Genomic DNA, 21,904 nt, shown 5'->3' with positions numbered 1-21,904 from the left:
TGCAAAGAGAGACCAAATGAGGATGTAGTACATCAGGCTGGGGAGAGGACAGTGAGGATACTAGTTACCCTCAGATCTAGGGAGCAGCATCCTGTGTTGTCAAACTTTGCAGCTCTTCTCATATACTTCTCCCCACACTCAGCATCACATCTTCCCTATTTTTCCAGGTAGGAAGAGCTGTGGTCAGCCAGCAATGATTCCGTTTTCATTCAGGCCAAGATTTCCACTGATCTCCTCTCTCGTTCTTATTTCCATTAAAAGTTGTAAAAGCCCCAGATAAAGGAATGTACCTTCTTTAATAGCGATAGTAATAGTATAAAGTGTTTTCCACAAATTGCAAACGCTTCTGTCCTCAACTCTTCAATACACTTGAGGTTTTTAAACTGGATTATTTTTATCTTAGACACTTGGGTTTTACAGTAATCACCACAATTAGTAATAGTAAGTCATTCAAATGTCTTTATTAGTGACTACATGAGACCAATGCCATGCAAAGTCTGCACCTGCCACAGGCCCTACTTTGAATAACAGTGATGACATATAATCTGTATACATGACCTAAGGTTTGACAAAGCTGTACTTGCCAGTGACACCAAAGGGGCTCAGATGACAACAGGCTTCAGTGGCCACATAACTGATGCTTGAGTCCAAAAGGTAACTTCATGAAATGCTAGAACACCCAGGGCTTAGAAGTTATTTTTCTCTGGCTTCTGGTCCTCAAAAAACATTTGGGAATGTTCTCCACCCAGGTGTGGGGTAAAATTGTAAACAGAAGAAAAATATATAGGTACACTCCAAAAAGCTAACCATAGCTCCAGTCTAGCCATGCTGGAAACCTCTTACCCAGAAGTGAAAGAGGCATGATTTACAGACAGCCTTCCTTCAACTTTCTTAACAATAACAAAAGCTTTTCCACTCTTGACCACCCAAGAAATGTTCCTAGGCAGAGCTGAAAATTCTCAGTTCACTTCTTTCTGACAACTCCAGACCCTTTCCATTCTCAACAAACCAAGCATACTACGCCCAAGTACATGGAAGAGAACAGAGCGTAAATATAAAGAACACAGCACCTGGGGTTCATCCACGGTATCTCAGATTGACCCTAAAATAAATGTCTCCAACTTGTCTTCAAGTTGGAATTGTTTGAGGATTTTATAAAATAAAGACATCAGCGGCTGGTGAGATTGAATTGGTCTGGTCTGGGGTCTACCTGAAAGTTTCAAAAGTCCAGAGAGTCAGATGTACAGACAGGTTTGGGAAACACTGTCCTAAGACCAAGATGGTGATGACAAGTTGTGAAAGGTGGGTCTTCAGTTCCTGTGTCTCGTGGATAGCCCATCACTTCTGATTCCAGTGCTACTAATCTAAACCAACCTAGCTAGCTAGCTAGCTACAGGAGAGTAATGAGACTTCCCTAAGGATCTAACCTGAGTGACCCCTTTTCCTACTGTAAAAAGTATACCTTTTGGGATTCCCAGTCGCTGCTGTTCTTTTGTGAAACCACTGAAAGTAGCTTTCAATGCTTGGGACATCATTTCTTTGCTACTTGGAGTTAACAGTGGAACATCTGCACATTCCACATCTGTAAGGAAAAGAAAAAAACAGCATATGAAACACAAAAACCACATAGGTAATTAACCACTCACAAAGGATGAGAGGGTGTGAATGAACTGGAGAATGCAACCTGAGAAAGAACCCTGTTAATGTCCTCATCACAGTAGGTAAAATTGAAGGGATTTTCCACAATATGCTAGGCCACTTTGAAAAAGAAAACCATGTCTTGCTTACAATGCTCTGTACCATAGTGAACAAAAGATGTTTCTTCTTTCTTCTGATTTCTACTATCCACAACCCCCATTTATCTTTCTTATTCATTGAAACCATTTGTGCTACTACATATTCTCAGTTACCTATAAAAAGAAGAAACAATATTATTCATGCAACCAAGAATTGCTTTGTGCTTGAAATATGCAAAAGATGGGACTAGCACAGAACAAAACACAGCAGGAAACACAGAAACAGCACTGCCCAAGACAGACGCAGTAGATTCAGTTAATAAAAATCTATAGAGACAAATGTTTAAATACAATGTCAATATGGGCTCCAAAGGAGAAGATGGATGCTAGCTTAGAACAGGAATGGCTGCAGTTCCAGAGGATCAGGAAAAACATGCCAGAGGCAGAGAGATAGTTAGTGTGAGAGCTTGGGCACTCTCAGAAATGAAGGAAGAAAAGTATACTCTAGCCTTCAGAGTGTGGTGCCCCAAGCAGACATATCAGTCTCTCCTGGAAATGATCAGACACAAATTTTCAGTTTCACTGAAGGCCTATTGGGTCAGAGCCTACTTGTCTGCTTTTCAACACAAAATCCAGTGGTGAGCACTAAACTTAGGCAACACCATCTTAGGCACAGCGTAAAGGAAGGCCATGAGGTAAGTATCAAAAAGATGAAAGTTAAGGCTCTGCACCTCCTTGGTTAGATTTATACCAAGGTATTTTTTAGGTCACTGTGAATTGGATGATTTCCCTCATTTCCTCCCCAGTGCTGTTGTCACTGATAAAGAGGCCACTTTTTTTTTTTTTTGCATGTTAATTTTGTATCCTGAAAGCTAACTGGTTAGGAAAGGTCTGTTTATGTACAATAATGTATCACCTACAAACAGGGACACTTTGACTTCTTTTCCTATTTGCATCCCTCTTATTGTTACATGTAGTTTTTTTTCCAGCCTGGTCCCACATCCATGTGAGCCCCAAATAACACACAGAGACACTGTATTAGATATAAAGCTGTTGGTCGGTTACTAGTGTTTCTTACTGGCTAGTTCTGTCTTAAATATTAACCCGTTTCTGTTAATCAAAGTGTTTCCACATGGTCCTATCTTACCAGAGAGAGGGTCTGGACCTCTTCCCTTAAGTCCCTACATCTTGACTCTCCTACATTTCCCAGAATTCTCCTTGTCTCCTAGTCCCACCTACCTTGCTTTCCTGTTGCCAACAGTGTTTTATTCATTATCTAATATGAGAAACATATTTACAGAATGACATCTCCCATCATCTTATCTCCTTTTTATGGCTTAATAAGAATCTGAGCACTTTACTAAATGAGTGTAGAGACAGGACAGTCCTGTCACCACATGCCTTGGTTGAGTGATATAGAGAAATCAAGCTAAAAGTAAGCCGGAAGCGTTCTCCTCTCCAACTATTCTTCGGAGTCCTAAAATGTGCTATGGAGACTACTGGAGAAAGGCAGCAATGGTCTTACAAAGCTGTGAGCCCTACAAACTACAAGATCAATATGTGCACACTTGTACAACAGTAGTGCTATTGTTATGGGTCACCAGCCATTCTCTGGTTTTGAGGACCACTCCACAGGACAGAATCCATGCCTGGGACAGTAAGCCCTATCAAAAACTCGTGGATAGGATGTTTGAGGCTGTAGTGGGCAAGTGAATAAGGTTGTTTAGCTAAATTGCCATAGCATCAAACAGCCTTCTAAATATTTATGTTTACACTCATCAACAAATGCTACGCCCAGCCTTAATCGGCAGTAAATGCCAGTGAGTGAAGGGACTCATAGCTACACAAGATGAATGCTCAGCCCTAAACAAGACATTTATACCATCCCCTCTAAGGTACAGGGAACAAAGCAGGAGGGGGGACAGAAATAATGTAAGAGCTAAATGACACAGGCTCCAATGGACAGTTCCAAACCAAAGGTCAAACAGATGGCCCTGGTTAGACTGAGTCACAAAATAAAAGTAAAAATCCTATCTATAGGGAAAAGACTGCGGGGAGGATTTACAGTAATGGTGAGGAGGTAAGAGTGAAGCAATCTTCATACACACTACACACACACACATTCTCTCTCTGTCTCTCTCTCTCACACACACACACACACTCTCTCTCACACACACACTCTCTCTCTCTCACACACACACACACTCTCTCTCTCACACACACACACACACTCTCTCTCACACACACACACACACACTCTCACACACACACACTTTCTCTCTCTCTCACACACACACTCTACACACACACACTCTCACACACACACACACTCTCTCTCACACACACACTCTCTCTCACACACACACTCTCTCTCACACACACACTCTCTCTCACACACACACTCTCTCACACACACACACTCACACACACTCATTCACACACATACTCTTTCTCTCACACTCTCTCCCTCACACACACACACACTCACACACAAACACACTAAATTTTGAAAGAACAAATTTAAGTTTTAAAAATTACAGAGAAAGAAATAAAACTTGGAACAAGAGAAAAAAGAACAACTACTGAATCAGAGCAATCAGAAGGGCAGCTGTTTGACATCCAGTTGAAGAGGTAAGTGGAGACAATGTTAGAGAATAGGTCACTTTATCCTAAGGAAAATAGAAAGCTGCTGAAGTTTAACCAGAGGAATGGCCTCACTGCATTGCTAGTTTGTAAAGAGTGGTTTAGGTGCACATGAGTGGATTTAAGAAGACTTAAGAAAATGGTAACATTTGTTCTGGTGGAAGATGATAGTGGCTTTGACTAGGAAAAGTAGCAATACTGATAAGATAGTCAGGCAATCCTGAAGTGTATATGGAAAAGTCCCAATTTATTATTTATGTAGAAGGGAAAGGACAGTGGGGTATCAAATCCTGCAGACCTGCCAGTGTCATCATTTGCCAGACCCCACACAGTTTTACCCACCCACACTTGTAGGCCACGTTTCCAACATGAGTACATGCACAGAGCCAACATCAAACATCTTCTAAACTCATCTTGAGTCAATTTCTCCATGAATATAAGCCCTCTTAGCTTTTCTGTGACTTTGTGCAGTGACTACCTTCACTGCCATGAGTTTTAAAAGCCTGAACTCTGTGTCCCCACATGTAGAAACTGGTATAAGATGATTGGGTTCCAGAAGAGGAAACTACAAAAGTTCCTCAGCTAGCTTGTTCTAGAAGTTCCTTGGCTAGTTGAAAGTAAGGAAGGAGAGAGGGATGGAAGGAGGGAATGGAGGGTGGGATAGAGGGCGGGAGGGAGAAAGGGAAAGAGGGAAGAAGCCCCTAAATACATACAAAAGACATGATGAAAATCAGTGACCTCCAAAAAAGGAGCCAATATTTCACCTCTGAATGTCAAAATGAACAGAGGTGACACTGCATGATTGAGGACAGCTTCCATGATGTAGAAAGCAACCCAGTGTCTGAGCCCTCCTAAGAAGAAAAGGGTTCACTGCAGCCACTCTCCCAGACCCTGCCAGTGACAAGTAATCTCAAGTCCCAGTGAGTGTTTGAATTGCTTTGAAACAGCCCCCCAAAACAGTTCTAGTGGAAGAATCAGCATGCCTTCAGGAAAGCTAACAAAATGATGGAAAATCCCACAGTTTGGAATTTAAAAAAAAAAAAGAAAGAAAAAAGGAAAAGAAAAGGCTCAGGGAAGGGACAGTTGTTGATTACATAGCATTGAGCCCTTCAAACAAGGAATTATCACCAAATGAGTCACTAAGAAATACATCAATGTTCCCCATTCGTCCTTATTTCACCAATCTAAGAATGGCTAAGCAATCTGGAGGGTCTCTCCTTGGGAGCACAGGTTAATTTTACTCCAGAGAAAGGCGCCCTTTAGTTAAGCAGGGAGCATGTCCTCAGAGTAGGGAAAACTCCAGCATCTCCAGATGCTAGCACAAAGCTAAACACGAGTCAATCAACAAATACTTTGTGAACTCAGTATTTCTCAATTGAATCAACTTTGTTCCTGTCACTCCCACCTGACATAAATTCAGGAACTTGAACTGTGTGGGTTTTGCTCTCTGTCTTTGTTCCCTCCGTTAGATTAAAAACTTCATGAAAAATATTTTACTGGGAATGGAAATTGGCTAACACCCCATGTGGAAAATGTAGGCCAAGGCTAACAGACTAACTCTGGGGCTACCATAAACTGAACATAGAATGAATCTGGCAGAGTGGCCCCACATTATCTTCTAAACATGAAGGCTGGGGCAATGTGATGTCCATGAGAAAGCAGCCAAGAGCAAGGACCACAGCAGAGAGCCTGGAAAAGAGGGTTCCTTGAGGATGCATCCTCTAGTATGGCACTCTGGTAGACTGCTCTGACCAGGAGTGCTAAGTGGATGCTTTTCCATGCAGGCTTCTGCCACCTGTTAGGGTAGCAAGCATTACCACAATCTCACTTGTTTTAATCTAATGGAAGCTTCTGGAACTACTTTGGCTTGTCCACCTCAATGTTACCTCTAAATTCTAGCTCGCATACAGCTATCTTGTAGTAAGATCTAAGCTGTGGGTCCCCTGGGAAGTCTTCCTAAGCAAGTTAGAGAAAATTATTCCCACATCTGAGACACCTGCTACCATAGAGAGCTACCATAGAGAGCACTGTCATTGTTTCAGGAACCAAAGGATGTCAAAAAGAAAGTCAGAACTTTTCTGCATTTGTAAGTTCAAGATTTAGACTTTAAAAAAAAACAAAACACAACAACAACAACAAAAAAAAAAAAACAAGTCCTTTCTTTACGTAAGTGAACAGCTGAATGGACTATCTTTTTAGTGGTGTGGACACTGCATTTAAAACATGATCAATAGCCAGGCATGGTAGCGCATGCCTTTAATTTCAGCACTTGGGAGACAGAGATAGGTGGGTCTCTGTGAGTTTGAGCCAGGCAGGAGGGGCAGGCAGGAGTGTTACACAGAGAAACCATGTCTCAAAGGGAAAAACAATCTATCATCATGCTCAAAAGTGGATATATTTAGCTTGTTACTTAAAAGACCAGTACAAAAGGTCCCTCAATTTTATCTGTGATTATGCAAGTTATGGTAAATCTCATATGGATGATGATGATGATGAATCATTAGGCAGGTGGAGAACATGACATGGTTTAGGAAAACAGACATTACTATTGTTCCTAAATTTACCTGGTTACTGTAATACTTTGTATTATTACAGACACTCTCTAATCTTAGGAGTGGTATCTGGACATTAATCAGATTCTCCATGAATATTACCTAATTGCATTTCTTAGAAAAATACTGAAATTACCTTTGTGGTAATAGTGGCAGTGCCTTAAATTCAATTAACAGTTTCTCAAAATGTAGAGAGCTTGACTTGAAGACAGAGTATGCCAATCTCTGGAGACTCTCAACACAATGCATGGAAACTAGAGTTGTTTATTAGACTTCGTGTCTACTGATTGTTCCTCAGGATCCTGCCTCTGCAATAATATTTAGAGGATTTACATTATATTTCTGAGAAGACACTGGTACAGAAGCCAGTGAGTAAAAAACCCATGCCAAGATGCCAGAAACAGGTAGAACAACTCTCCTGGTATCCACAGGCAGACTGAGCCCATGTTTCAATGTGGCCCAGCCCTGACAACCACATACCATTTCAAGTGAAACATAAAACAAGTGTTTCTGTTCTGTTTGTGTGTTAGTCAAAGTTAAGGGCTGTTCAGTTACCAAGAACCCTTAAAAAGTATCTTATGTGTCTTTTTCTACCATTCTTTGGAGTTCTCTAAGACAGAATTTCTCATGCCAACACTGTTACCGAGAACTTGAGTTTTTTTTTTTTAACTCAGCAAGATGTTCAAGGCTTAAGGGCCTTACAGAACTACAAGTTCTTTCTCCTGCTGTTCTCAACAAGTGATGTAGAAATGGCCACAACATCGGGAATCCACCAGTAAAATAGTGAGAGACAGAAACAAAGACAAGAAATCCCAGGTGAACATCTACTGTTGTGTGAATACTACGCTGGGACAAACTCTAGTATCTGACAAAAATCCCTCCCATTCCTGTGTTGGTTATTGCCATAAACAGAGCAGCAAGAGAGGGGGAGGGGAAACTACCTCATGGTTTGCTAAGACTTTGTTCATATACCTTTCCACTATATCCCCAATGCGATAGTCCTGGGGGTGGGGTGATGATGGAAAAATGCTTCAGGTTCCCATTTTACAATTGTGGAAAGCAAGACTCCAGAAGGGTTTAGCATACAGTCACAGAACAAGACAGACCAACCACAGCCAAAAGACAGCCTTCCACTCTTAAAAAATACAGTCTTCCTGTTCATTTCCACTACCAGTGGGAACAGGTTGTATAAATATAATCAAGAGAAGTCAAAATTTTGAAGCCGAAAATGACAAGATTTATTTTTGTTTGAAAATTAGATAAATTGAAGATATTTAAACAAGTAAAACTATTCTAATACTCTGCATTTCATACAGATAACCTCCAAAGATATTATGGAAACCTGTTTGCATCACCTACTGCCTTTCTTTTCCTTTCCTGGGACTAAGGGAAGGGTTCCTTCCTTCTACATGAAGCACATAGGCTAAACCACAACATGGCTCCTCCCTGTCTGTCTTCATCCCTGAGTTACCATAATGGGTTGCTGTACATACAACATAAGACTAATTAGTTACACAAAGATTTGATGAAATTTTCTCAAAGTAAACAGAAACTGAGAAGCCCCAAATATACTCAAATACACAATATACATTAATCCAAGCAATAAGTCAATTCACCTACTAATATTCTGTTGTCTTGAGGATTTGAGATAAATTAGTATAATAGAATGAAAGCTTAAAAGACAGATATACCTGAAGCCACAGAATATGGGGCCACAGAACTGTTAAGGCAACAATACCATGATGGAGAACTTAGCACAGGGAAGCAGAAGGAATGACTTCAGATCAGCATAGAAAGCCAACCTGAGATTTCCATGTCCTACATGGAAAAAACTGAAGTTTCGTTCTTCTTCCTAATGGCTCATGGCCTTGTGAACCTCAACTGTAACTAACAGCACACAAAGAAATGTTGATGTTCTGACAAACACCAAAAGGGCATGTTCATAGTCATAATCAAATTTCCTAGAGCAAACCCCAATATAAGAAAATAACACAAGGAGAGAAATGGCTGTGGCCTGAGGACCTGAACACTCTAGCTGCTGGAAGTTGCTATTGGCTTCTAAAAGGACATATGCAATAAAGGGTCCAACCACCCCAAAAGAATGGGTATCTCACAGTGAGTATTGCCCAGTCTCTTTCAAGGACAATAGAATAGAAGCAGAGTTGAAGGGAGAAATGCCTTTGATTTTACTCTTGGGAACACTAACAGGCACTAGAAACTGGGCAGACATGAGTTCAATCCCAAGAGCAGATTAATGCAAAAATAGGAGGTAAGAGTTCTGTAGTCCCTGCTTCTGGTTTCATTAATGAAGTGATATGATATGACAAAGCATTAATGAGGTGATGTGATATGACAAATAAATGGGCATCCACCTGGGGGTCCACATAGGGCCCACCCATTCCAACCATGTAACAATGGAATGGCATGAGAAATGGAATGGACTCCCATCAGGTAGAAAAACACACAAGTGAGTATGTGTCCTTTTCCTCTACCCAAACCTCTAGCAGGCATCAGCCAGTAAAAACTAATCCAAAGAAGGTAGAAAAAAAGCTGTACAGAAAATCCCCAATTCACCCTCCAGTGACCTGGCTGTCCAAAAATGTAAGCCAGGCTCAAATTACAGCATGTCTCTGTGCCAATGCACACAGCCACCAGGGAATGCACACTGGGTACAACGTGCCAATTCAAAGGTAGATGCCTCTTCTCAGAGGGAAGCTGCCCTAGGACAAAAGAGAGGGTCTCCTAAAGGACAGAGAGTTCTCCAAGCTGCTCTGAGCCTGAGAAAGCAGCGTGCAGGTCCACCAGGCACAGTGAACATCTGTAGGAAGTGACCTCAGACTTCCCCCTCCTTCCCCTCACCCATCCCCTGCCCTATCCCCCAAAAGGAGTTTTAACACATTATTACCACTGAAGTCCTGAGGATTTGGTGAGTCACCAGGCTCACACATGGTTCCAATGAGCCCTTGACCATTACATGGTAGGGAAGCAGGAAAAACAAATGAAAGCAGTTGTAATTCGGCAGCACCAGAGTTCAGACCTGCCAGACAAAAGGGATTGCAGGCATGTTCCCAAATGCGTTCAGGCACCTGACATAGAAAACCTATTTTTAATCACTGGACTTATTCCTTTCCAAGCCTCTCCACCATCCTCCACCTCAGCATATGTATAGGAAGGCACAGCAGGACCCAAATCAATTCCAGGTGTTCAGGGAAACCCAGAAAGACTCTTCCGTTCCAGGATAGAAGCCAAAAAGTACAACTGGCCCCTGAGCCCTGCAGATAGTGCTCTTACTCTGTTCCCTAGGGCAGCTCAAGTCTCCCACCCAAAATACCCAAGGAGGAAGCAAGTGAATGAAGACACCTTGCTAGGAGGCCTTTGAAACACACATCTTCTCTAGCAGACTTGGCAAGTGAAGGCTCAAGAAATGGTCTCAAGATAGAGATCAGATTCTTCATGCTTTCTCCATTTTCATAGTTGTGTACATCTGGGTTGTCAGAGTCCTAAAACTTGCTGTCCTTTTAGGCACTATAAATAAAAATCTCATGCATGCATTCTTTGTTGCCACAAGTTGCTCTAGTTCAATTAAGACGTATGTACACTCTATTGAGCATCTATTATGTCCCGCTAGGCACTGGCATTTTCATTTGTCTGTCCCATAATCTTCATTGCAGAGCATACCCCAGAGGGAAAACTGTTTCCACCTGAATCTATCCCTCTCCACCCCACTGAAGGAACAATGTCTTACTTATTCTGCATCTTGGAATCCAACCTGCATGGGGGGAAATCCTTTTGGTAGCCGTCATCTAAAATATGTTTGCCATGCCAACACTTCACAGATACACAAATCCTTTGGGTCTCTGGTTTTTGAAAGTTCCCCATGAGTGCCACTTTAGAATCAATAGGACACAAAGAAAATATATAGTTCTGTACTCAAAACTCTTTCCTATATATTAAGACTTTCGGGAACCCCGAACAAACTACACTAGCCATTTACAGGCTATTAACTCAAGATTCTCCTACAGTTTAAAGGAATGTTTGATGGGCAAAGGGTGGAGTTCAATGGCAGAAGGCGTACAACTAGCCCTGAATTCTAGTCCTACCACCCTATGACAGAGTTCTGCAGCAGGACCACCTGAACAAAATGTGGAAATTTTTAGATGACCATTTGCAGCTATTTACAAGGTATTCACATATTTCAATGCATTTCCACCCTAGATGACTATTTTCAGCTCTCAGCACACAATATGCCTGTGTATGTTCATAAAGTCCCAGGACAGTGTGATCCCTTTGTCCCGATGAACACAGTATCAACCCCTAGTCTCCATGGAAGTCATAAGTAGACAAATTTTCACACAGCCATGCAGCACACTAATGACTCTTTCTCATCTTATGCCTCCTGGCTTTGCAGTGTAAGGACTGGAACCCAGGCATTGCATAAGCTAGGCAAGTGCTCTACATCCAAGCCCCAGTCTCACCCCATATACTTCTGATATTACTGGTCTAACCTTTAACTGAAGCACACATGACAGGGTCATAAGGCTCTTAGTAACTGCATGACATAAAATAACCCTGCACAAAATGATGGGAACTATCTGACTTTCTACAACTTATTATTTTCGCACCAAGGGATACTACTTCCGGTTTGTTGCTTAGGGTTTACTGATGAGTCTTTATGGCCTCATTATCTACCATCCCAAGAGGGTTATTAGGATAATCAACTTATTTGAATTTCACTGGCTTTCCATCTACAATTACCATCAGTGCTTTGTAAGCAGGGTTCTACATTTTAGAAAGTGTTTTCTCAAATATTTTAGCACCATCTCCTGCACTCCTCAGGTAAGGAAACTGAGGCTCACAAAGTCTACTTCAGTTATTTCAACACCATGGCCAACAGGAAAGTGATGTAAGTAGAAACTCCAGCCCAGATCTTTAGACACAAAAGGAAAGTATTTCCTCTTTGTATCTATTGTAAAAGCAGAGGAGGCAGAAAGACAGACTGACCTTAAGGACATAGAGTGTTTCTTTTCACTTGTACAGAGTTCTTTCTGGAGAAGGGTAGACCTCAATCTCAGAGATGACAGGAAACAGCTGCCACACAGGGTTCCAGCTGCTACTGTGTCACTAAGCCACTGCACAACCCTCCCAGGACTGACCTGCTTTCACTCCAGGCTCAGATCTTACATGGTACTTCACTGGGGGTAGAGGTATGAAGAAAGGGGGGCCCAGGGACCCCCAACCCCAGGAAAGTAGATCCTTGGGCAAAGGAAAAATCTGGGCAAACAAATGGAGCAGAGCCCGTTTATTTAGGCTGGAAGAGGTAAAGTTTTTCTGCACTTTTGAACTGTTTTCTCAAGGCCTGCCTCTCCCTCCCACGCAGGAAACAAACACAGAGCCAGGCCTCTTCCACTGAGTACTCAGTGGCTCAAAGCTAGCTGGGGAAGATGTTCTGAGAGAGATGAGCTAGGGGCCTGCCTGGGAAGAGACAGGAGAGGAGGAGGAGACAGCAAGGAGGGCCAGGCCAGCAGAGAGGCAGAGGGCCAAGTGGGAAGGGGCTTCAGAGATGCAACCACTTATTCCAATTAATGACGTTCAGAAACATTTTCCATGAAGCTTGAAAGGACATTCTCTCCCCATATTTTTATTTATTTAGAGATTATATAAAAACATTTAGCCCCCCTCCCCCTACAAAGGACAATTTTCCAGTGGGGGAAAAAGCCTTGTTTGAGATGAAAGCCAGTCTTCAAAATCCCTCAGAGGAATGTCTTGGTGCTACAGAAAGAAAAACAAAGTAGACATTCTTTCTGTGTTCTGAGGCTTTTTTATGCAGATGTGTTTTTCTTTTAATAAATAAATCTGAACAGAGAAGGAAAATGCATATTCACACACATTCACACAGTACAACTGTCTGAATTCAAAACCAGAAAAAAAAAAAAAACAGTGACAAAAAAATAAAAAAAAAAAAGTATGTAAGTGCATTTTCCCAGTAAAGGAGATAGAGATGATCAACATGGCGCCATGATCACTAGAGCAGCAAACTGTCCACATATTTGGGAACTAAGCTTTCGTCTCAGACTGAAAAAGGAGTGCCAGTCAGAGGAAAGGCAGAACCTGGGCAGAACTCAGCACCATTGCTCTAAAATCCTTTAAGCTTAAGACACTCAGTTGCGCCCTACTCTGTGAGCCATTCAATTTCATTAACAAACTATGACGGTTATGAAAAGAGTCATCATAACCATTTTGTGAAAAGATGACTGCTTAGGAGTTGTGTCCTTCAGGCCTAGTTCTGTTCATTGAAGCCTTGTAGTCTAAATCCTTCTTCAACGAGCACTTTTTCAGCTTTTAATTCTTTCCCATTGCTAACCCTTCTGACCAGTTTTTAAAACTCCCTGTTTACTGCTGTCATTCATGGTAGCCTCTTGCTCCACGTAAAATCAACCTGTACCCATGTCCCTAAAGAGTACCATAAACCTCCACAGATTTATTGTAAACTGAGACCAATGAGATGATTGTCTGAAGGCACTGGCAACTGCCCTGCAAAAACCAGGCTCCATAAGAACTCATATGGAGCCAACCCCACACCTAGGGCCAGACATTTACTGACTACAAAGTAGGACTTCACATTTATCTACATCAAATTTCACTGTTTTGATCCATAATTCCCCATGTAAAATTCTTTATAGCATGAATCTGCACATACCCTATTAGCTATCCCAGCCTTTGTACCATCTGCAACTTACTAAGAATGCTTTCTGTATCTTCCTCTATTCTAAACCCCTGGTGATGGGGAAAAAAATTGAAAAGGCCATGGCCAAGTACTGAGTGCTATAATGTAACACCACAGACCATGCATTACTCTGACACAGGCACATTAATCAAAACCCTGTGGGGACAGTTGTTCAACCCCTTACAAATCCTCCTGATTCCACTATCAACACATCCACATATCTTTGTCTTGACCACAAATATATCAAGGAAAGACTCAGACAAAAAAGCACTGCTGGCGTCAAAATAGGGGGCTTAGAATTCAGCTGATCTACACCATAGGGGGAGTCTCCCCTAGCACCAGACAAGTGCAAATGAAAATAGCCAGGCTTAAATTCAAACTTCTGCACACTAAGAGATGGGTGGGGGGCAGCAAGGGGGGGGACAGCAGGCAGGCTTCAGCACCAGAAACAATAGGCAGTCAGAGAACAATGGTTGCAGACAAAGTCTTGGTCTATTTATATCTGCCCCTGTGAGTCCCAGACAGGAGGAACTGGAAGTCTGCCCTGTATGCATAGCTCCAACTGGACCAGAGCTGGGAGGAAGATGAGGTCACCATGAAGGCTGCCTGCTGAGGAATGAGCTATTCTTCTGCTCATACAGTTCCTTCTCAATCTATCTAATAGTTCTCTAGCCACACATAGAGCTTGCCTGCCCTCTCTAGTTCCCTCTAAGACGGGTAGACCTGAAAGGTAATTAAGGCCTCTGTCTACACTGTTCAAGCAAGGTTGGGATATCAAGGACAAGTCAATCCGACAATAGAGGTAAAAGCTATGGCTCATGAGGTGACAGTCTTATCAAGTCTGTTCATTACACATGGCTAGGGGCACTACAAAAGAGCTCTTTGACAGGAAAGCTCCCTAGCTAACTTCTTCAGAGCTGAATAAAAGAATGGACAGGACCGAGAGTGTCTCTCAAGGCTACAACACTTGTCCAGCATGTGTTCTATCTGGGTTCACCCCGGCACCACTGCCAAGGGGAGAAAAGGAGGCCTCAGGAGGCCAAGGGCTGAGGCACACACACACACACACACATACACACACACACACACACACACACACACACACACACACACACAAGGTAAAGAGCTTCCCTTCCCTTTTATTGCTTTGTCTTCTTTTGGGAATTTCATCTTTTGTGATAATCAATTTTAATCCCTCCCTATTCAGCCCCCTATATTCCTATTCTTCCTACCAGCTTACTAAAATGGCTGCCAGTGATCAGGTTAGCCTGCAAGAGACAACAACCCGAAAATGCATACAGGCTCAGAACAGAAGAAAGATGCAGGGAAAGAGCCCCCCCCCACCCCCACCTAGAGTCCCTGCTGCCTATCTGTATCATTCATGCCACCTTTACCTTTGAGGTCTAACAGGCAACCAATAGTCCGCAACTGTACCCACTGGATTCAGCACTATGAATATTAAGCATGATACTAGATTTTTCCTAAAGGCAAGAAATTTGGGAACCAATACAAAGATCCCCTATGAGGCAATGGCAGCGTTCTGCTCCTGCCTCTGAGTTTCCCGTAGTGACTTCCTTCCTTGCTCCTGGAAAACCAGGACTTATGAAGTATGGTGTCTCCTCCGTTTCATTTATATACCTCAGAATATGGAAGAGAGACTCCTCCAGGTTGAGAAAGAACTGGTGGTGAGCACTTATATGTCTTAACTGTAGAAGGCAGAGCAGACAAGGCATGATATTGCTGGAGCCAACATACCCAGTGGGTAGGTAAAGGCTCCCTGGTGTTCCCTCCCCAGCCTCGAGCCTTGTCGTTCACAGCGCATGAGGTAATATGCTCCCAGTTCAGAGCACCCTGGGGCCACACTAATAAACCTGAGCTACCAGGAAACTGAGATACCATAGACAAGGCCAGAAGTAACAAGCAATGTAGTCACTTGGTACAGATGGTAAAGAAAAACCCCAGATGAAGACCATCCCAAAATACACCAGACAATGGATGTTGAAGTCAGTGCATGGAACATGTGATCTGATCCCATATTTTACTCAAGCCTGCTTCCCTCATTTCTCTCCACCCCTTTTCCCTATAGGCAAAACACCCCCCTTCTTTCCAAAGGCCCTGCTGACTCATCCCAGCATAATTCAAAAGAGCCACATGGGAGCCACATGGTAGGAGTGGGAGAAGGCCGAGAAACAGGCATTCATAGCATTCATACCCAAAGCAAGGCTGACATCAGAGAAGATGCAAGAATTCCCACCCATTGCTTGCTTGGTAAGTCCATGAGACAGCCCTCCTCTGGGCCTATTAGCCTTCAAAATTCCCTGCACGAGCAACCAGTGGCCTTGCCCCAAACTGGAACATCTGGAGTTTACAGCCTCAGGCTTTGTATGTTCAACAATTCACAGAATAAAGGCCCTACCCAGGCCTGTAAATCCCAATGTAAGTCTCTAATGAGCCAGGCCCCAAGGACTTCAGGCATTTAAGTAATAAGTTTCGAATCAGTTGCTGCTAGTCTCCTGAGTGGCTAAGGAGTTAAAGACCCAGAGATAAGCTCTGAAGAGAGGGTAGTTACTCTCCCTATACCATTAGGTTCCCAGCTAACCCTGTCATCTGGCCTTCTCCACAGTTGGTGCAGATCTACCTAATTATAATTTGGGCCTCTGTACCTCTTCAGCTTTGGCTGAAGAATCACTCCATGCATTCTGCCTGGGTTTTTACCCCTCCCTTGTCTTATTCCTCTATATGCCCTCGCTCTGGCTATGGAAAGCCTCATCTGCAGCCAAGAAGCAGAAAAGAATTTACAGAATTTGCTATAAGACCTTAACAACTCCTTGGAGAGAGGTTCTCCCGCCTGGCAACCAGACATACTTATAAGATGAATGAAAGGGAAGCTGCCAGTGGAGGAGGAGTGGCAGAGCTGTCACTGGCCAAGGGTCCCGCACCATTCCCGGAAGAATCTGAAGGACCTTTAGATGCCATCTACTTGCAAGTTTTTTCCTTTTCCTAATGGGGAAAGGAAGCCCAGGAGGTGACCCACACTTGACATAGTCATATGATCACTAATTCAAGACCTTTTGACTCCCTGCTCAGTGTTTTTCCTAACTACACCAGACACTGTTTACTCACTGCTGTCGACTGGGAGAAGAGGGTCTCCTCCATGCCTTTCCTACCATCAAGTCCTGGAGCATCATTCTGCATTAACATTATTCCTCCCAAGCTCTTCAGAATCTCCAGGGGACAACTATCCAACATGTCAACACATATGCAAATGGTCCAACATACTGTGGGGGTCTGTGCTACCTGCTGCCACTACAGCTTACAAGGGTTGAGTGGCAACTACAAAACTGTGGACATTCCCGTCAAGAGAGCGGCTCCTATTACATTTCAGTGATCTTTGGCAGCAGGACACTAGAATGTGCCCCAGCTCTGAAAACCAAGGGTACCATTCTATCAAACCAGAGGCAGTGACAGTATCAGTTAATGTCTGATCTACAGATAGGATGTAAAAACCACTGAAAAGAGAACCAAGAGTCACTGAGCCATTTGAAGATTCCCCAATGTTACAATTTCAGTTCTTCTGTGGTGCCCAAATAGAGTGAACAAGACAGTGAACATCAAGAAGATACAACACTATCCAGGATGCAAAGTTAGAGTGCAGGCTTATGAAGTAAGCCTCCATCTAATGAATGAAGATTTCTGCCTCCACCCAAAGGACCTGAAGCCTTAGAGCAACTCCAGTACCGCTCTTCCTAAAAACAAACACATCTGGAATACTGGACCTACAGCTTTAAGGAACGTCATCTCTTAGCAAACACCTTTAGCTACACAGGTTTCTTCCTTCAGCTTTCTGACAAGTACACTGAAAGTCTGGTCTGCTCAGGCGCCTCTAACGACAGACCCAAGAGGCTGACTCAGTCGCCAGGCAGACCTAACCTTCAGATCAGTGGGCTAGACAATAATTGGAGAGCAGAGAAGAATTGATCAATGATAAGGGGACAGCAGCTGAAGCCACTCTCTCCATCTGTCTGGGTCAGGTGGGAAAGAGAAGCCCAGATGCACAGCCCTTATCCAATGTTAATAACTGGCTCTGCCTCATCAGGAAGCCATTAGGAAATTGCAGCCACCACAGCCCAAGCTCCCTGGGCCTGTGTCCTTATGCAGCTGGTGAAAGCTCTCATTACCTCTGCCCAGCAGTACTAGGCTTTACAGAGAAGCCTAAGCAAGCCAGCCTGCAGACTATAGCAGAGCTTGAGTGCTAGGGAGAGGCAATTGGAAAGTGGGTCTCTGGAGGATGGAAGGTGGAGAACTCAGTCAACTGTGTGCTTTGAGAACTCCTCAGGAACCTGTCCGTACTGGATGACATGCCTTCATTCCATAGACACCCACTATAGGCTTTGGGCGTGCATAAAACTTGTTTGGAAACACCAAAAACATCTTAAAATGAGGTACTTGTGATGATTATCTAACTCTGTGAATGTATTAAAAACCACTGCATTTCTGTTATATGAATTCTATCTGAAGAGATAAGACAGCTACTGACTCAGAAGGCAATGGGAATACTTTGCTAACTGACAGCCACAGACCCTCCCCTTGGAGTTCCCCATCTAGTGAGAGAAACCTATGCTGCTAAATATACAAACAAGCAGTACACAAGATGATCCCAACTCCAGAGATGCCAAGACTTAGCAGAGAGACCAATGTGGCTGGATTCCAGAAGCTCTGGAAAGGGAGATAAGGAGGAGTCTACAGATGTCCTGGGATGGGAGGGAACCAAGGTGACAAGTATGATGCCAATTACTGAGAGGGAAGACAGAGAGAGTCTGGGGCCTCCCACACCCACCTCTGACACATGGAAATACTTCCGATGGCAGCTAGACTATGTGTGCCTCCCTGAGACACTGTGGGAGAAGCTGGAAAAGGTCCTTTTCCAAAACAGACACCTGGTGTCCGTAACTTCTGGGAACACTTATGTAGCGGCCCCAGATTCCCTAGTCCAGTGGTTCTCAACCTGTGGGTTGCAACCCTTTTGGCAAACCTCTTGCACCAAAAATATATATATTATAATTCATAAAAGTAGCAAAATCACAGTTATGAAGTAGCAATGAAATAATTTTATGGTTGGGGGGGTCATCACAACATGAGGAACTGTATTAAAGGGACACAGCATTAGGAAGGTTGGGAACCACTGGACTACTCCAAGCCAAACACAGAAGAGGGTTCTCCTGCCCTCACTTAAAGACCCTAAGAAGGAAGTGTACCTTAAACTCTGGTCCCTGCCCCAGCTGAAGGTCACTCCCAACCCCTAGGAGGTAACAGGAGAGGGGAAGATAGAATGGGACCTCAGGGAAACAGATGTCAACAGAGCACAGCATGCCAGACTGGGAACTGGGGAAGGCCCAGTCACAGCACAGTGACAAGATCATTTGAGGAAACCTTCTAGCTGGATAATGAGATCTGTCCCCTGGAATATCCCAGCACATACTGATTAGTTCACTGGTCCTAACTCAGATAGCACATGACCCCATCCTTGAGGAGTAAAGCAGGGATATAGAGGCAGGAGAGGGAAGAGGGATAGAGACCTGCAGGAGAGGAATCAAGAGGCAAGGAAGAACTAGGGAGCATATGAGATGAAATTCAGAGGAGAGAGAGCATTCTCTGAGCCCTACACACCCTCCGCTGGGATGAAGCCCTGCCTTGGTAACAGACTCACTGCTGCTTTGTAATATACTGAATTAGTCACTGGATTAGCGAGCACACTGGTGCACAGCTGTTTAAAGGCACACGGTCCCCTTTTCTCAGTGCCAGATTCTGACTGTAAATCATCTGCTGCAGTCACCAACTAGTGAAACACAAAGGTGCCTGGGTTTCAGGGAGTCGGGATGACCAGGACAGCCCTCAGAGGTCTGCTTGGGAATGGAAGGGAGAATCCTGAGGAAAGACAGACACTGGGCTGCTTCTGTGTCTTCAGGTTTGTCAGGAAGATGCATTGCCTACACCTCTACTCCTGCACCTATGATGAGGGACAGCCTGGCCCAGCAAGTGACCCGGACCTTTACCTGCTCTGCTTGCCTATCTGGCAGTAGTTTTCCTCTGTAAGTCTCACAGTCTAGATCACCTTTCAAAAGAAGGTAAGAGTCCCAAAGCAAAGAGGAAAATCATCAGAGCTTTGATGGCAAACACCCTAAGAAGCATCCTTGTTGAAGGTAGAAGAACCGTGTCTGAACATAATGCTTTAGAGTTGGAAACCTGGCCAGAGCCTGGACTCAGATATGGTAAGTATGTGAAGAGAGGGACTGAAAAATAGTGTAGCCAGCCACAGGACCGCTCTGGCTCACTTTGTTAAAGGGGTGTCAAGTGGAAAATTTTCTGTAACCAGGTTAACAGCAACCACAGTTTTAACAACCACTGAAGTAAGAACTGTGCCAGCAGCAAAGGGAGACTGGTACAGAATTTTGTGGGCTGAGACAATGGTAATGTCATTTCCTGAGACCCTGAACTGTGGTTGGGGGCGGGGGTAAAGGAATTATCTCTAATCCTTGCCATAGCCATGGAAATGTGTTATCTTCCTTGTACAGATCAGAATAGCAAGGCTGAGAGAAGCTAAATCATTTGCCTTAGGACAAATTAGTGAGCAACAAGCCAGAATTCAAAGCAGGGCTAGCTCACCTGCCTTTCCTGAGGAATATGCCTGACCCACAGGCAGACAGCACTTGGTACTGGAAATGTAACCATGAGTCTTTTCTTTTGGCTAGTTATCTTCTGCCAATTGGGAACAGAGAATGGTCTGTAACATATGATTATGATAAGCAACCCACAGCACAGCTAAATCCACCTGACAAACTTAAGAACCCAGCACTAATGACTAAATGAGATGAATCACATTTAGACTCTGTTGGAACAGGAACTGGGGGGAGCTCCACAAACACTGCAAGTAGCCTGTGTAGTATTCTGCGCCAGCCTTTGCTAACTCCAATTCTACTTCCTTGGAATTGCTTGAGTTGTAAAAGCCCTGGAAACATTATTTTCCTACTGCACAAGGCAGCTGGGAGCAACCAGACCCTGGCTTCATCTTTGCTCACTCACTGAATAAGCCATGCCAGCAAGCAGTGCCTGCCGACCAAAGAGCCCTATGAAGCCACGGCAGGGCCCAATCTTCCTGAAACTCTCCTGCTATTTTGTTCAATCAGCACTCAAAATCCACTGGAGTCTCTGAAATTTCTAAAATATTCTATCAGGCCACCCAACGCAGAAGCTTGTGGGTAAGGGCAAAAGAACTGTCACTAGAGGAGAGAAGTCCTAGTCCCTACTCCAAATGACAGATTTAGATGACTCCTCCTGGAGGGCATCACCCTACATGTGGAGTGGGGTCGGGGATGGGAGGGGAGGGTGGTCAGGGAAGGGGGCATGAGTGAGTGGGAGAGAGAAAAAGAGGGAGGAAGGGAGAGAGGGAGAGGGAACTGGGATCAATATGTAAAATAAAAATTGAAAAAAATAAATTAATATAAAAAAATAAATAAAAAGCCCCAGCCCTAAGTATGATAACATTACAACTTATATTCATTTACTTATAATTTTATGGCTATTTACATCAGTAATTATTTTTACAAACTTAATAATACATGTAAATATACAGTCATAATTAAATTAATATTAGCATCTTGAAAAAAAGAAAGTCACTAGGCTCTCCTAAGAGAGGCCTTAATAAAGTGTCACTTTTAAAAACAGAGAAGGAGAAGTCCCCCAACTCCTCTTGTTCTGCCTCCTGCTTAAAGAGGTTAACTCTGGGTCCAGCATGTAGATGTTGATTCATTCCATGTGCCTGTTTATTTTTCTACAAACATTCCTGTTACATTAAGTGGCCTCAAGGCCTAAACTTCTGTCCCCTCCCTGGAAAATTCTCAGGCATGGCAGAGCTCTCACTTCATTCCTCAGTTTCCCAGTCAGCAACATGGGGGCCAAAACATGAATTCTGCATGCAAGTTTAGCAATTTTGCTAGATACCTTTCATTTATCCATCCTGGACTTGAAAATACGTGGTGGAAACTTTCTAAACCCATCCCTACTGTAAATATTTATAAATAACTGACCATGAGGATCCTAGAAGAAAACATAACACACAGGGAAGAATCCCAGGAATCAGTGTTTCTCTTAGGAGTATTGGTAAGGTTCTTCTCCCAATGGGTGTGTCTACGTAGGTTAGGCTTTTTGATGAAGCATTAAATGCAGGCCTGTTACTTTGAGCCTCCACGGCC

General features: G+C 43.4%; 1 protein-coding gene across 1 annotated transcript in view; it reads right to left on the bottom strand.

The window, feature by feature from the left end:
• Positions 1-21,904, bottom strand: part of Ets1 (ETS proto-oncogene 1, transcription factor) — a 64,622-nt gene that overhangs the window by 31,026 nt on the left and 11,692 nt on the right. The window contains exon 2 of the mRNA XM_051197035.1: positions 1,463-1,582. Coding sequence (XP_051052992.1) covers positions 1,463-1,582 — 120 coding nt within the window. The remainder of the gene's footprint in view (positions 1-1,462; positions 1,583-21,904) is intronic.

This window comes from Phodopus roborovskii, unplaced genomic scaffold, assembly GCF_943737965.1.
Source record: "Phodopus roborovskii unplaced genomic scaffold, PHOROB, whole genome shotgun sequence".
NCBI lineage: Eukaryota > Metazoa > Chordata > Mammalia > Rodentia > Cricetidae > Phodopus > Phodopus roborovskii.
The sequence above is the reverse complement of the archived record's forward strand: the minus strand, read 5'-3'. Positions and strand labels throughout refer to the sequence as shown.